The sequence below is a fragment of the Dreissena polymorpha genome, chromosome 13 (genome assembly GCF_020536995.1).
Source record: "Dreissena polymorpha isolate Duluth1 chromosome 13, UMN_Dpol_1.0, whole genome shotgun sequence".
In the NCBI taxonomy this organism is placed as follows: Eukaryota; Metazoa; Mollusca; class Bivalvia; order Myida; family Dreissenidae; genus Dreissena; species Dreissena polymorpha.
The window spans coordinates 6,243,467-6,261,840 of NC_068367.1; the positions used below are offsets into that span (position 1 = coordinate 6,243,467).

Sequence of the window (18,374 nt, forward strand, 5' to 3'; positions counted from 1 at the left end):
TCGATACCCAGCATGGCCATGGCGGAACTAGAAAGAGTTTCTTGGAGATCATTTAAGGGCGCTAGCTGGAATAAGGTATCATTGTTACTATTATATTTAGTTGCAATGAACACCCAGCGTAAAATAAATAATGAAAATTAGTTTTATTTGTTAAATTCATAATCATAAATGCTATTGGTATATACTATTCTTTTTCGTTAATCGGGTTTAGAATATATAAAACAATTTCAGGAAGTAACCAGTACTTCAAATTTTGCGTCGATTAACCTGGCGTAGTAACTGTAAGAGCCGCCGGAGACCCGACAGCAATGACAGTATGCATCTTGAAGGATCCTGCATTCCGGTTCCGGGATGCTGGTAGACCTGGTATCGTTCACGCTGCCGGATTGAGCAAAGCAAGACAACACTACCAGCATAAAACTGTTCGACCCTACGTTCGTCCTGCGTTTCAGGACCGTTTGTGTCCTGAGCCACAAGAAGATTAGCTTAAGAAAAATATATTTGACAAAAACACTATGTTTAGCAGCGATGTATGATAACAACCTGTGTGTTTCATTGTAGTTTTGTCTAAGTTAATCTTCCTATCCATGCTGTTCGACCGTTGCTAGGCAACAATATTGAATTATTGTTCTTTTATTTATTTTTTAAATTTACTATTTATTAAAATATGTTTAAAGACGTAATGATCGCATACGACGTTAATTATTTATTTCCGCCTGTACCATATTGATTTAACATTGGCGCGTTTCTGAGCGCGTCTAAAATGATGTTGACGTGATGTTGACGTCAACATAAAAATGGAGAGCTTTAGTGACGTTACGTCATTGCGTTATCTTCGGCATCTTGTTTCCGATTTCAAATCTGTTTGCACCAATATTCTACACATAAAATAAACTATTAAATTTGATTAAAAACTGAAAATGATTTTTTTTCGTCATTAAGGCCGTTTTTTTACGACGCGGCACATATATATTAAAATTCTTAGTTTTTAAATTGATAAAAAGTTAACTATAAATTTAGCGCGCTTTAATTTTTGACGCTAAAAAGTATGACGTCACGTAAATGTCGCCGCCATTTTCACGTCGACGTCACATACCAAACTTTAGCCAGTAGAAAAACAAAAGTAAACGGCAACGGCCGATTGATAAGACAAACACAGAATTATTCAGGATTTGAAGCTAAATACATAATCAGAAACCAAAGTTTGGTAAGAGTTTTGATATATCTTTTATTATACACGCATATTTCATTTTGTTTTAAGTAATAAATAATAAAATACGATAGTTAATGTGTATGTACTATAGGATATTAGATCTACATGATTTGAAATAGTTAACATTTTTGAACATCTTATCAATGTTTATGTTTATCTATGTTTATGTATTAGCAATTGTAATTTGATAACGATTTGAACCTGGTATATATTATTTTCATATCCCTATTTATAGAGAATCGCCATGTAAAGCCATGAATAAAAAAAGTTGAAACCGGCGCATCTCTCCAGTGTAATTAAAAAAATTGACGATCCCAAATCCGGAACAATTATGTTGAAGTTCGAGAATTGTTCAGGATTTGGGATCATCAATGACGATTAAATAACATTCAAAATAAAAATAGCGGATAAGCCACTGACAAGACTCGGCATCCTTTCCAAGCAAGCTTGTATTAGGAAAAAGATGCCGCGTCTTGTCAGTGGCTTATCAGCTATTTTTAGTTTGAAGGTTATTTTATCGTTATTGACTTTCCAATTAACTCGTAATGCACGATCACACGGAAGAACGTCTTTCGGATCGAGACTAATAACCATAGCTGCAGGTTCAGATTCCTGAATTGTATTGAGAACCGCTCTGCTGTTGCTGATCCACTTCGTTAATCTAAAACCTCCAATTTTCATCAGTGATTGCAGATCCGATGCTAACTTAGACGCTTTTTCTTCTGCATCCACTGATTTCAGGCAATCATATACGTAGAAGTTTATGTTATCCACAACTTCGTCTGGCAATGTTCCCGCGTCATCACTGGCTGTTCTTTTCAATGTGTACGCCGCGTAGCTACGAGAGGAAGTGGCGCCAAACAAGTGCACCTGCATACAATAAGTTTTCGGACTTACGGAGATGTCCACACTAGGCCACCATAGAAAGCGAAATGCGTCACAGTCTTCCTCACACACGCGGACTTGATGGAACATGGCTTCTATATCTGCAGCTATGGCAATCTTTTCCTGACGAAATATTGTAAGTACACCAACAAGACTGTTTATCATAGCAGAAGTTGACTATTCAACGAGATGTCCTTGTATAGACCGTTCCATTATTTAGTAATTACCCAATTATCTCCCCTGAATACTCTCCGCGTCCGCCATTACACTACTGCCAAACAACCGGTAACATATATAAGAGAGCACCGATTATTCAACGGGTGAATTTCTTTCTTTTTGTAAAACTTGTTTGATTGTCATGCAAATTGTATGAAATAAAGTTTTTCTGCTAGAGGAGATGTTAAGTTAGTGTTATAACAGAAAATTGTTTGAAAAACGTGCATTTTTTAGGTATTTGTCTAGGAAAATAAACACGTTGACACATTAAAAAAACCATTTAATTAAACTAAAATAATATTTATCATTTGATTATATGCATCAATCTTAAAATCGCGTAATCCTTTGCATTACAGTGTTGAATTGCCCGTTTGTTTTGCATAATCCGATTATCTCGTTTTGATCAGATATTATCCAGACTTAACTAACAACATGGCTTCAACCCGGGGTGTCATAAACCACACTGGGTGGCAGATGACAGTCTGGTCATTAAACACAATTGATGATGCCACCATGTCTTCTCTTTCTGGTAGTATTAAGCAGTCATTTGGTTTAATATTTTACCTCCGACATACTTAACAGTTGCGTTCATTAGATATGTTACATATTGTACAAATTAAAAGTTATGTCCAATATAGAATATCAAAAATTGTACACCGTAAAGATACTAGCCCGTTTAATCCCTGGTTTAATTTATGAAAAAAAGAATTTGATAATTATAAAATTTACCTAAAAACATAACATTTAGCGTATTTAGCGGGTATCGGTTAATAAAAACTACGGCCTTTACGTATGAAGATTTAATGTTACGGCAATGCACGAACGACATCATAAAACAAGAAATAACATATGACACGAACGGGGGTAAATAATGTTTAAGAAAAATATTAATATAGATATATGTGTGTTAAAATGTTAGATATTTGCCACTCATACTCACTAGTAACGAGTTTTCAATATACATGAATACACAGTTCAAATTGCATCATGTAAAGTTGTGTTTTTCAGTTGAATGTTAATATTCCTCAATAGCGTCATTCTCTGTACAAAACCCATCAAATTAAAATTACATGTTAATACTGTCATGCACTTCGCTTTTAATAGGGCTTTGTAGTACGTTTATTTTCAATGCACCCCTTATACTTTCTATTACTCACGTGTTTATCACACTAACGTACTCATGCCATTCATAATTATATTTTTATAATTAGATGTATTACTATTGTAATTTATTGAAGCTTTTCTGAAAAAAAATATTACGGCTTATGCATAGAGCTCTTTGTTGTGTCAAATTGTCGGCCTTTCAGTCTTCAGATAATCTTTAATTTGATGCTTATGCCGCGTTTTTAAAGTTGCAAATAAATGTATTAATAAATTCGTTTGGGGCTTAATAATATATTTTTGAAATATAATTTAGGTGTTTTTTTTCGGAGTTTTTTTGTGTGGATTAATTGACTAAACATTTGGTGTCGTTATCCTTATGTTTTGCGTTACTTCAAAGATCTATAAAATACATTTTTTAGTATTTTTTAGCTTTATAGCTGTTAAATGATTCACAGATGAAAATATAGATATATCACATAGATCACATTCTCTTCATCTTCCGAATAATCACATAAAATATCGTCAAGATCAATATCACTCTCTCCTGATAAAAAGCTCGTTTTTTTAACGTGACAAAATTCCATCTAAAAAAATTAAATATAAATCCAAACCACAATTTTTTATCTTTGATATCAGTTAGAACAAGAAAAATAAAGGAAGGCGTATCAAAAATATCATACTTAATATAATATGTTATGATTTTGGAATGAAGATTTTTACCACATGAGACCAATTACAAACAATTAGCGGTAATTTAATTTAATAAGTATTAATTTAAATATAAATTGCTTGATGTTGCGGCTATTAAAATCAACACAACAATACATGCGTGAATTGTTTGTGAAACGTTAAAAGTAACAAGTCTAATCAAAGACATAGTATGAGCGACTGAACCGGCAAATTTTCGCCGATGATTACCACTTGATTACAGATATAAAAAAAAACAAATACACGAAAGAATTTTAAACATTTTATTTGTAACAATCAATCTCAACTTCAAACAATCATTTAAACAACAAAAATGTGATAATCGCCTCACATTAATTCATTAAGTAATGTATTTATCCGACAACGGTTAAGCGGGTATTCTCTACGTTTTAGGCTTTTGGAATCGCAGTCTCGCACCAGTTAGCAGCAGTGTAATGGCGGACAGTCACGTGACTGACAATATGGCGGCGGTCAATTTATTGATTATGGAACGGTCTATTTTGCGGCACAGTCAAATACCACACGTACTATTCCCGGTTTATTTACGTTGTAATTTGTAACTGTTTTGTTGTGCATTTCATGCAATGTTCTGTCGTTTGAAAGTTGGTTAAGACGTGCGTGCGCAAACGCCGGATTATTCGGTAGTATAATGTCGTCTGCTCGCCAAGGAAGTCCCTTCTTATAGTGACTATCCACGTGCGACAGGATTAAATCCATAAAACGCAACGCTCTCACTGACATCGAAACTTTCTCGTAGTGTGACGCGTCGTTGAAATCTGACGTCCACATACGTTCAAGTTGGTTTTGCGATATAACGTCACTTGATTGACCAAAGTTTATATTCGCTGCTTCTCTGGGGTGTTCTGTTCAGCTCGGACACGAACTGCCCATCTAAGTCTCGTCAGTATCGCATATGGTTCGTGGCTGCATCCGGAACGCACTTCAAGGGGAATGTTTGCTTCGGGAAAATCAGTGTCAATCAATAGAAGAACTTGGTTTACTTTCACTTGGGGAATATGCAGGTCGGACAAGTGAAGAAACCCGCTAATATCATCAGACGTCACAACAGACCGTTTGAAGATTGGTAACTGCTTGACCGTCCAAACATTATTTAGCTGAACGCTTCCGCCTCTTTCGGAAACAGGATTCGCGCTGAGGTATACTTTCTTCCCATGAGTAGTACTTCCAGCTGAGCTGATAGTCGATATCTGGAGTTTTTCCGGTGGCCGTTAATAGTCAGGTGAAGAACCACTAAATATTAATAATTCGGGTTTGGGCAAATTAAACCCTTATTGAAGAATTGAAGCAATTTAAGTCTCTCAAGGTCCATTCCGGAAGCACTGTGCCTGCTATCTCGCTGCGTCATGCTCACGAGCTCACGGGGAGGTTCGTCTACTGCGTCCCGATTGTCCGTTTCAATAATTGGTGAAGTGTGTTCACCATGTACGTCGTATTCGTGTATCACCGTACCACGATGCTTTCTTGTGCCTGTAGACGTATCTTATCCTGGAGCTACTTTTGCAGGGATTCTAATTTGAGCCTTTATTTTGATGATAACGGCGAGTGCACAAAGTGTCGGCTGCAAAAATGTAGCTCTTATAAAACGTTGGATTTAAGTAATTATTTGGACTTGTAGAATCTGGATTTTTGTCACATTGTTACATGAGCACATAGCTAAGTACTTTTTGCTTATTTGTAGTTAGTTTTTCATTTTATTTAGTAAAATAATGAAATACAAATAGTCGTATAAATACTGTGTGTATATAACTTTATACGTTGTACATTAATTGTTACCTTTTAGTGAGCGAAAAATCAAGGGATTATGTCGTTCATTCAGTACAATAGAGATCAATTACTGCTTGTGCAGGTGTGGATAGAAAATTGAGAAAACCGGACAATGAAACTCTTTCACTATTGAAATCATACAGTATCTTGAAATACATGTTTAGAGGCGCCCGGGGCAGTTAACATAAGCTGAAACGAAATCATGACATAAACCAGGGTGTTCGCTTGGAGAATATTAAATTACTACCAAGAGAAATTCCTAAGATTACAATATTGTTTTTATAAATAAAGATGAAGGTATCAGAAAAGATATCTCTAAACATGCCCTATCTCAAGCAAATTCAAAACAGAATGATAATAACCCAACACCAGAAACATGCAATTTGACACATTCACGTCCGACAAATGAGGAAGAAGTTGAAAAAATCATTATGCAATCCCCAAATAAATCTTGCGAGCTTGACCCTATTCCAACTTGGCTCCTTAAAGAATGCAAAACTGAACTGCTACCAATACTGACAAAAATCATCAATCTTTCGATGGAAACAGCAAGTGTGCAAAGAACCTTTAAAAAATCACGTTCAAGACCTTTATTCAAAAAGCCCACCTTAGATAAAGAAACACTTTACAAAACTATCGCCCGGTTTCGAACCATATGTTTCAAAATTATTGGAGAACCATATGTTTCAAAAAGAATAGATGAACATATGACAGAAAACAATTTAAATGGAGAAAACGAGTCTGCATACAGAAAGTTTCACTCAACAGAAACAGATTTATTAAAAGTTAAAAACGGTGTCCTACAATCATTAGATAAGAAAAAGGTCACTGTCTTTGTTATGCTGGATCTCTCTGCCGCCTTCGACACCATCGACCTCATAACCCTTTTAAACCACCTCGAACAACACTTTGGCTTTGCTGAAAAACCACTACAGTGGGTAGCTTCCTACCAATCTGACCGTTACCAAACGGTGAGCATTGACGGCAAGGCATCAGAACCAGTGCTGCTGACCTTCAGCGAACCCCAGGGATCTGTGTTAGGCCTTACATTTTATTCCATGTATACTAAACCTGTTGGGGAAATTTGCAAAAAAACATGGACTCGGGCATCACTTCTACGCCGATGACTCGCAGCTCTACCTTTCCGTTGAACCCACCGATAGAGCAGCCCAAGACGAAACACCATATCGAGTTGAAGTGCCTCCACGATATCATCTCGTGGATGAATACAAATATGCTCAAACTTAACACCGACGAAACCGAGGCCATAGTATTTTCAAGTAAAAACAACGCCAAGTACGTACATGGGCTTACTATTAAAGTAGGGGACTCGACAATTAAACCATCGCCATACGTTCGAAATCTCGGTGCTTGGTTTGATTCAAGAATGAACATGGACCACCATATTAATGCTAAAGTAGATCATGTTTAGGTCAGATTAGGCAAATAGGTCACATCAGGCAATATCTTACACCAAATGCCACAAAAGTCTTACTTGGTCAATTCACGTGTCACGTCTCGGCTAGACTATTGCAATGCACTGCTGTATGGAACACAACATCAGCTATCAAGAAACTACAAAATGTTCAAAACACTGCGGCTTGTGTTATCACAAGAACATCCCGCTATAGTCACATAACACCGATCCTAAAAGAATTACACTGGTTCCCAGTAGAAAAAGTAGAATCCACTTAAAAATACTAACCAATGCGTTCAAAGCCTAAAATGGACAATCGCCTGTAGGTCATAATACACCAAATAGTTTCCCTATGTAATTCAATGTAAAAGCGACAACTTTGAGCGAAAATAAATGCAACATTTTGCACATAGAGACCCCCATAACCATACCTTTTCTTAAAGGCCATTCTAAGCGGAATCGATTTATGCAATAAAAAAGATATGTCATGTACAATGCAAGAAAGAACTTGACACAAATCAAAATCGACTGTTTTTGCAACTTTTTTTTTCGGCCGTTTCATAGTGGAATGTAACCTTTTCTAGTGCAATGGTTTACTATAGTCTTCAAGTGTATCATATTTCAGGGATTCAGTAGTGAACACCTATTCATGCCCTACCATTATCTCCGCAAGATAACACCTGAATAATGGTAAAAAGTGTAAAACATGCCTTCCTGTCAACTATGATATTTTTTTAGAGAGTACAGCCCTACATGAAGCGATCATTTAGTGTATTGTAACCTGTATTTCTGAAAAACCTAATTGAAGTCTACGAACCAAGGCGAAACTTAAGATCAAAGAACGAGGCGACTATATTAGGGATTCCAACGAAGATTAAATCCGTATCATACGGGGAGCGAAGATTCATGTACGCTGCTCTCAAACTCTGGAACTCACTTCCATCAAACATTCGAGGTTCTTTAATATTTAATTCGTTCAAAAAGGCACTAAAAACTCACCTCTTCCTCCAATCTTATGCAATATAAGCAGTGGTTTATTCAATTCATTATATAAAATCTCAATCATCATGAAGTTGAATTAACCCTTTTAAAGGAAGCATAATTATTCCTTTTAGGGTTTGTGGACTCGTTGTATTGATACATTGACGTTACCCTTGTTTCAATCAGCATGAACTTGAATTTACCCTTTCAAAGGAAGCATACTTATTCCTTTGGGGGTTTGTGGACTCGTGGTAATGGTATCCTGAGTTTTACCCTTGTCTCTGTCTCTGTTTTGTCGCTGGTTTGTCTTGCCGATTTTTCAAATCTATGGTAACTGTGCATGTTTTTTGTCGTTTTACGTATTACTTATTGTTTAAGTTTTAGACTTTATTGTTTCACTTATTGTCTTATAGCTATAAACATAGGGATAGTTTTATAGTGTCTTGTTGATCTTTCTAATCTTGGGTTACTGTGCATGTTTTTACATAGTACTGATAGTATAATAGAGTAGTTTTATAGTATAATTGAGTAGTTGTGAACGATTGTTTTTTGAAACATATGAAAAGGGCGCTATATAAATCCGGTAAAATAATAATAATAATGATAATATTTTTATAAAGATTGCTGTTCTTTTCTCAACCTAGATGTTGATGATGCAGCACTTGATATAGTCTACTTCCAAGGGGGGGGCATTGCGAGTATCGTTCTTTGAATTCCACTAAGTGTGTTTAACAATTTTAAAATGTGTTAGTATTGCTAATTTGGTTTCCGGGTCTTCGCAAAGTTCGAAGTACTAGAAATGCACAGTTTTGAATTCTTCATATTCGTCGCACAGTCGGTCGAATAGCTCCCTCACTCGTATTGTGTTTTCTGGTGATAACATCTGTGTTTCTAGTTCTATAATTTGGTTAACTGCCCAAGATGTGCGGCTCGAATTTTCTTCGCTGTTGTTACGTCCATTTTGTTGATTTATATCTTCAATTTCGTTGAAAGTTTGAGAATTAGAATCCTTGCAAAAGGAGCTCCAGGATAACACAAATACATAATAATTCAGGATTTGAAGGTAAATACATTATACGACACCCAAGTTCGAGAATTGTTCCGGCTTTGGCATCGTCAATTTATTAAATTACAACACTCAAGAGATGCGCCGGTTTCAACTTTTTTTACTCATGGCGTTACATGGCGAGTCTCTACAAATATAGATATGAAAATAATAAATACCAGGTTCAAATCGTTATCAAATTACAATTGCTTATACATAAACATAGATTAACATAAACATTCATAACATGTTCAAAAATGTTAACTATTGCAAATCATGAAGAAAAACTTAACTATCGTATGTAATTAATTATTACTTAAAACAAAATGAAATATGCGTGTATAATGAAAGATATATCAAAACTCTTACCGAACTTTGGTGTCTTATAATGTATTTAGCTTCAAATCCCGAATAATTATGTGTTTGTCTTATCAATCGGCCGTTGCTGTTAACTTTTGTTTTTCTACTGGTTTAAAAAAGGCGGCGACGTTAACTCGCCGAAAATAAAAGCGAGCTAAATATAAAGTTAACATTTTAACAATTAAAAACTAAGACATTAAATATATATTTAATTTTTACAGTCTACTTAGATAAACTTCAGTCTCAACACACAATACATTTATGCTATTTTCAAACAATTTTAAATAATTCCAGAAAGAAAATGTGCTGCCAATTAAAATATATATTGAAGGGTGAATAAGTTAGTCATATTAATACCTTGATGGAACAATCGATGGCTGTGAATTTTTTTAGAAACTAGTCCCTGCATAGGAAGCAGAGAAATGCACGATATGGCGACACAAACTTGAACATGCTAAATCAGTCGTGACATTTTAATCAATATAAACTAATAATTGTAAAAAATACGGTATTTTACAACTTTTCTTTTTTCGTCATTCATGGTTGACAGTCCCTTTAAGGGAATGGTACCGGTTAATTTGGGGGAAAACAGAATTATTTTTTTAATTTAGATGTAATATATTTGTTGTTTTTGTCAACAACAAAAATACGATAAATAATAATTAATTGCATTACCAAACTTTTTTGAACCGTTGGGTAAATTTGAATGTATTTATATGTACATACAGATATTGATTTTGTTTTGGTCAAGCGGTATAAATGGCACTTTTTATGTCTCAAAATAAGTATGTTTTATTTGAAAATTAAACTGATATCTTACATGTACAGAAGTGTGTGTTACATGTATTTGACAAATGTTGATGATCTTAATGCGTCAGTGTAATATATAATCTTATTATCCTATGTTTACATTAACTTTTCTATTACAGTAAAGTATATCCTATTTACATACAATGTGCATTCACTTATCAGTATAAAACAATCAACAAAATGTACTAAGCAAAATTTAAAGGCAACTTTATCTTAAAAATATATACAAGTACATTAGGCATGTTTTCTTCAGATTTGTCATTTACCCACTTTTCCTGTCGTATATATAACCATTATATTCACATTAAATAATATATCCTGTTATTCCTCAGTCTCTTTGTTGTTATGAATGTAGTATGTATGATAATTACATCCAAACTGCTTTTCACGTACACATTGAAATATATCTTTTGCAAAAATAACTTATTGATTGTACTGGTTTTTCGTGTATTTAATCATTTTGAAATCAATTCATAACATTTCATCAAAACCCTTCTTTATTTAAAAAATATCATAACATGTTATGAATTGCTTAAATTAAAAAGCTTATCAAAACTGTTAACATTACATTCTGTTTGTGAAAACAGTATTTTCTTGATTCATGAGAGGCCATTTTGCGGTCATGTTGGATCTAGACCCGACTGGAACAAAAAAAACTGTGGGAACAAAAAAAATATTTTAACCCAGACAATGCAGATTATCATCAGCACAATATTCATATAACACCTTCCAATCATACAGCGTAAGCCTCTTTTTCTTCTAGAGCTAATTGTGAGATTTGTTATGCCCTTTGTTAAAGTTTTTTATCTTTATTTTCACTATAACAATTTAGAGAACTAAATTTTATGTTTAAAGAAAATGTGCATGATCTTAAAAGTATCAAAAAGATCCAAATACATTAACTTAACAAGTCAACATGCCTCGTATATCTCAAGATATATCAATATGCACAATAGGCATTTTTTTCTTTATACGGTCAAAAGCCCGCGAAGCGGGCGTTGACCGTTTATTCATATGGAAATTTAGACATCAAATTACATAAGAATATCACATATGGATGCGTCTTAAAAAGTTTTGCCACGCCACATATATTTTCGCGATGCTATTTATGACCTTGAACAAATCAAAAACACTTTGACATATGCTAAATCACATGTAAATATAAACCTCAGGAAAAATTATTCCAATTACATCATAATTGTGAAGCGAATCGCAATTAATATTCTCGCATTATTTGTTTTTCTTTGCAACCGTTCCAGAACTAAGTCATTACTCAATTATCTCCCCTTAATACTCTTCAGTGGGATAAGCCGAAGACTGGTTCACTACATATAGTGACAGTCTTTACCAAACACAATTTACGTCAACATAACCCGTCTTAAATATATTGCCGAATCTCAGATTTCTTTCGAATTTATTGGCTTTGATCTTTTCGATATCTTATTGTTATTATTATCCCGACAATCACAAACGCTTGTTAAAAAATTATTTGTTTTAAACATTATAGTTGGCATCTCTAATCTTACAGTATTATCGCGGTATTTCAATAACGACACCCTACTGTTTATGTGTCAGAATTCGTGACGCATTTCCATTCGCTCTCAGAAAGAAGTTTTACGTGTGATCATGAGCAATATTCTGGTAAGTTGTCGTTGTTATCCATGAGAAACACATTTATTCACAAAATTTAAAGATATTCAGATCTAACATTTTAGTCTTTTAGCTTTAATTTTTAACGTATTTACGCCTCGTCCACTAGCACTTTACCGATATCCCGAAAGGTTATATATCACTATAATAAGTTTAGGCCTAAAACCACAAAATCCAATATCGTTGGATTTTCGTACCACAATCTTACGTAAAAAATCTTCCAGATTCGAAAAAAACAAAACAAGACATTTATAAAATGTCTGTATTATTGACCAAATTTTAAGATATTTGTTGGTTTTCCGTTTTTAGACGCTGTTCTGCCAAGGCAAGAGCTGGGCATCACACAAGCCATTCTATCCATCAAAACTGACAGTTTTGGTTTACAGAAATCAACAAAAGTGGGATTCCTGAACTATCAAAATTTCCAAGCTATACACACAGTTATTATATGTGGTGATCTTTATTGGTTCTGTTGGTTTACTTGGATGGGACATGTGTGAACTTTTGTAGAACTTTGTAAAGTCTATATCTGTCTATCTATAAACAAAATTCAGCTATTAAGATCAGATGTGCAAACAATGTCAAAGGATTGTTAAATTAACAATTTGAAGGCAATTATGCTGAAAACATATTAAAGTTCCCATCCATATTTAGTCTGTTTATCGACAAGTGTCTGCCAATAAATGTCAAACTAGAAATAAAAAACTTACCACAAGTATGTAAAAGCACCAAGTACCTGTTGTGATCATTTTGAGTAAGATAGTGTAATTTTAAACAGTAGTGTAATTCTAAACAGTAGCAAATAGCTTGTTTAGTAAATGCGTGATGCATTTAATATGATTTCTATTCTATTGTGTAATTATTAAATTTGTTGTTACTTGTTAATCCATGATAAATGTTTTATGGCTAGAACAAAACCAGCATTGTTAATTGTGTAAAAGGTAATAAAATAACATCAGTTTGTAATTTCATATACGTAAATATTCTTGTACTGTAGGTTGATGACAGTGTTTTAGTATTACTTATTTTGTAACTATTATTTTATGTGCAAATAAATGATGTGAAGTGTTTTGTATCTCCACACAATACCATATACCTTTTTATATATGTACTGTTTTATGTGTTTTATTTGAATGTCTAAATAAAAAAATATGGATGATATAACATGATGCATTTTAATATTTGCATTCAAATTGTAACTATAAAGCTTAGTGTATGCATTGTAAGAATTGCTACAAAATGGCTAGCTTTTTAGTGGCGACAAAATTTAAACTATTTAACAAAAGTTTGCGAAAGAAAATTAGAAACCTGCAAGATGCCTGTATTTAATAAATATTTTAATTGCAAAACAAGTATGTTGTTATGCTGTTACAATCCTGTCAAATTTGTCAATCAAAATTGATTTGACACATCACATGATTTTGATTATTTTAAATCAGTGTACTGTATGCTAAATGCAACTGCTTTAGCAAGCTGTTAAGTTGAATTGAGACATTTGATGAAACAAACTGTTTCCTGGTCAGCACCAGTACTTAGTGTCTTTATGACATACCATAACGTCGAAAGTCTACAAGACCTACTAGGTAGAACGAGAAATGTACTTCGACGTACAATTTTCACCGACCCTTGAAGGTTAGCCAATCAGAGTACACCTTACATCTGTTGCTTTTAGAGATATTTGACATTGAACATTATTATTATTATTATTTATATCAAATTATGCAACTATCGACCGCTTACTCATATTGTGCGTATTTATTAACCTGGCGTGGCAGAGTTAACCTCTGACTTTGCAAATTATGGTTATCACAAAAAGCGATCAACCGGGGAGGTTATTATACATAATTATCCCGTTATCGTTTTGTAACTGTTTGGTAACCGTTGGGAATTTCCTACACAGTAATGCGCTGGACGGTCATGATACTCTGCCCCGCATCCTCAATACATACTCACAATTTGCTGAATAATTAAAAAAAGGTAACAATTGAATCTTCTTCAAATTTGTATATAATCTATTTCAATGAATAAAATGTTTGAAACTTCTATGTGTTTTTTTTTGCCATTCTGATATTTTTAATAATTTTTTCCTCAATTAAAAAAGAGATTTTCAACAAATTATTATATATAAATCTGAAGAAAAAGCGGCTCAAGAGACAAGTGTTTTGATTGGCTGTTCAGAAAATTTGTACATCGAAGTACAAACATGTATGTCGAAGTACAAATTGTACTTCGACGTACATATATATACTTCGAAGTGTATTTTATATTTGTATGTCGACGTACAATTATTATTTTTACCTTGTAGGTCTTCTTGACTTTAAACCCAAATGGTACGCCATAGTTTGTCTTTAGGGTTATCTAAAGAATGCTCCCACTTAAGGGATCAATACAGAGACCTCCAGTGACTAAGCAAGTTAGGAGACAACCCATCCACTATACCACAGCCACGGAACCAACTCTAAATTCCTGCGGCTAGAAAACAACAAAATTATAAGATGCTAGATCTTTAAGCTAGGAACATGGAACTCGTTTTAAGATTGTTTTTTTTAGATGCATTACTTTATTATTGCAACAATTATAATATTTTGAACACAATCATGTCCATATATTTATTTAAAATGCATGGTTATCAAAAAAACTTAAAAAGCTTTTGCCCGTAAATTAGGTAGCACCTATAATCATATTATTTGTCATTTACCCCACCCACTTTTTTGTTTTACAAATCATATTACTATAATCATATTCACGTGAAATATTATATATTAATATTCCTTAGACCCATATGTGTGTATACATGTAGTTAGGATGATAATTGTATCTAAACTGTTTTTCAGATACAAATTGAAACAGGTCATTAGCACAAAAACACATGATTTTGTACATTTAAAAAAAAGATATAGTCATTATTTTCATACAATGTTTAATATTTCACCAAAAATTAATTTGCTTAATAAAAATAATATGTTCTCAATTGCTCAAATTAATCAAGAGATGTGTTTGTCAGAAACACAATGCCTCTAATGCGCCGTTTTGAAGCCATAGATTTTACCTTTGACATTGAAGGATTACCTTGACTTTTCACCACTCAAAATGTGCAGTTCCACGAGATATGCATGCATTCCAAATATCAAGTTGCTAATTTCAATAATGCAAAAGTTATTGAAAAACTTTAACCAATGTTAAAGTTTTGGGACACACACAATGAATGAATGAATGACAGACAGGCCAAAAACAATATTTCGATCCGGGGGTATAAAACTTGACCAAAATCGTGGACAATATATGTTATGTGTTTTCATATGCGAAAAAAAACGGAATTTCCTATGTGTTTGGTCGGCCTACTTGAATTTAGACCCCGTGGGCATGACGAAATTGTTTTTGGGAACAAAAAAATTATTTTACCCAAGACAATGTTAAACATCATGATTCATCAGCATACTAAAAAAAAGGTTCCAATCATGATCCATGGACCTCTGTTCATACTAGACTACTAGGTGAAACGTCTACCACCTAGTACGACTTCCGTAGACTCTAACCCTCTGAAGACCCTGCAAACTTGCAACAAGAACTCTGCATCCCGGGCAGCACCGTTTAAAGTCAACGCTATTACCCAAATCCACTCTTTCTTCATATGTACTGCTCGCATCCACATGAGAAGTGGTACGATCCGGAAACCACCGACGTTACCGAACATTCTTCGCTTTTGGAATTTAACCGATTGCCCTCCGAACTCAACGGAGATGACATGCTATCAATTTCTCCTCTGCTGCCCCAGAAACAAGCCGAATATATATGCGGAATTTTATTACACACTTTCCATAAATATCAAATGTTCTAGACATTCTTAATAAATCATTTCCAATACGAAAACAGAACTTAATGTGCTATTTAAATTAGCATCTCCATATTGTTTGCTTGACAAATGTTAAACTAAGGGAGATAATTATAATGTAACCGTGAAGAAACGTGAATTATCCAATTCGAAACCCAAATCTTTTTGTCACAAAATGAGTATTGTTAATTAAATCTATACACGTTCTGCTCGTTTCTACGAAGAACATTATCAATAACATTTAAAATAAGCTTAATTAACAATTTAGTCGATCACAAGTTTGCAACAGCTATGACACCAATTTAAGCCTGGTACTTATCAACAGCTCTAATCGATTAACAGCTTTCTGCCACCTTAAGGGAGTTTGAGGCAATTAATAGGTGTAAACATTGGGATCCGGATGTAAAAAGACTTTGAGCAATCTGAAAATTCTACTCTAGTTAAGCAGCTTTATGTGACTTGAAGTGATATACAAGCAAAATAATAACAGAAAGGCGTAAAAATTGTGACAGAGACCAAGAAAACACGAGCTATCCAAATTCGAGCCAAATGACAGAAATTGGTACGAAAATATAGCAATTAAAAATATGTGCTTTGAGAAGACTTCAAGCCTACCAGTAATTAATTGAGGCAAATAAGTTTGGCCCACCAGGTTTCGACTGCATCATTATGTTAACCATACAAAGTAAATACTAATGTATAATAAAAGGGACAGCACTGTTTTGATATTACTGTTCCATTTTAAAACACCTAAATATGGTCAGAGGTCCTCCATTCTGTTGTACTTTTATTTCATTTTGACACAAAAACATAGTTTATGTCAAAATAAATATGTTTAAAATTGAATCAATTGTTAACTTGCAGGACCACACTGGGATTTATAGCATATGATTGCTACCGGACTGGGATTTATAGCATATGATTGCTTATTTCCAGTTTATGCTTTCAAGTCCAGTAAATCATACAAAAATACGAACAAAGCGCACAAAAGTATATCCAAAGAACCTGCGTGCTGATGGAGTTACTGATCAGCACAGCTATCTTATAAGATCATCTATAAGTTATTAAATTTTTTACCGTACACAATGTGTCAATTATTTTTTTAAAGACTTAACCAAACATAAGATAAATATAGTCAGCACATAATTGAGACTCTTAAAATAAATGATCCATTAAAATTTACCATTTGAGTTGTCAGAAAAATGTACTTTTTTCATAATATTGCCTTATAACACAATTTCCTTCCCAAAAAACAAACAAACAAACAAGCAGTCAACCGAGCAGTTATTTCTGTTATTTCTTGAAATAATTGTTAAACCTTACCATGTGGGCAGTACTGATGACAAAGAGCCACTTCCCCTTGCAGACAGACATATCCACTGCACTTCACCATTGGGTAGATGATACCAGTGCTATTACACAGTGTACCGATTGGACATTTCTTACACTCAATCGATTTGATAAGGTCTTGGTAATGCCCTACTGGACAGGGAATCCTACTTCCCCCTCTAGTACCTGCAAGTGTCAAATAACAATGCCAGGTAGTCACTGTACAGGTCAAACAACAACTAGTAATGTTTAAATGTGCTGCTTAACACTAAAGCAAGAAGCTATTTTCTACAACTTGTATACACTTTTATTGTTCTATATAGATGACAACTTATCTAAGTTGTCACTAGATAAATTGACAAATAAAAGGCTCAAACCAAAGCAAAAGCAGCAAACAATGCATTTGCATCAAACAACGATTCACTACCTATTACTTTAAGTAATTTTGATGTTGCTGTGAGAGAGGCAATCCTTCACACTTCACTTTGATCAGCTTTTTCAAATTTTAATCAAACAATATTGCGCATAATTGTAATTTCCCCAAAATTTGTGGATGACACAAGCTTAATTAACTAGGTTTTGCTAGGAAAGCCTTATATAACAAACGAGACTATTGCCAAGCAATAAAATTCCCTTACCGGCTCCACCAATGTCAGAAATTTCACCACTGTCAAAATATTTTTTTTATTTGTTGCCATAGCAGAACAAAACGAAATGACGTGCATAATGTTATATTGCCATCTATCAATGTTTCAAGTTTCATGAAAATATATTAAGAATTTTAAAGGTTATCGCAGGATCCAGAAAAAAAACATTTTCCGTAGTATTTCTAGTCTATTTGTTGCCATAGCAACCAGACATTTCGACGTAGGAACAAAATGAAATGACGTGCATAATGTCCATATTGCCATCAAATCAAATCAAATTTTATTTTAAGTCGGTACATGTGTAAAAAAGAAACATTAGCTATGAATAGCTATTAACGGACATCTATCTATGTTTCAAGTTTCATGAAACAATATGAAGAACTTTTAAAGTT

General features: G+C 33.9%; 1 protein-coding gene across 7 annotated transcripts in view; it reads right to left on the reverse strand.

Moving 5' to 3' along the window:
- LOC127854475 (uncharacterized) overlaps positions 1-18,374 on the reverse strand; it is a 282,308-nt gene that overhangs the window by 24,164 nt on the left and 239,770 nt on the right. For all 7 annotated transcript variants that reach the window (XM_052389530.1, XM_052389527.1, XM_052389528.1 and 4 more), the window contains one exon: positions 17,330-17,521. In XM_052389530.1, the coding sequence (XP_052245490.1) occupies positions 17,330-17,521 (192 nt within the window). The remainder of the gene's footprint in view (positions 1-17,329; positions 17,522-18,374) is intronic.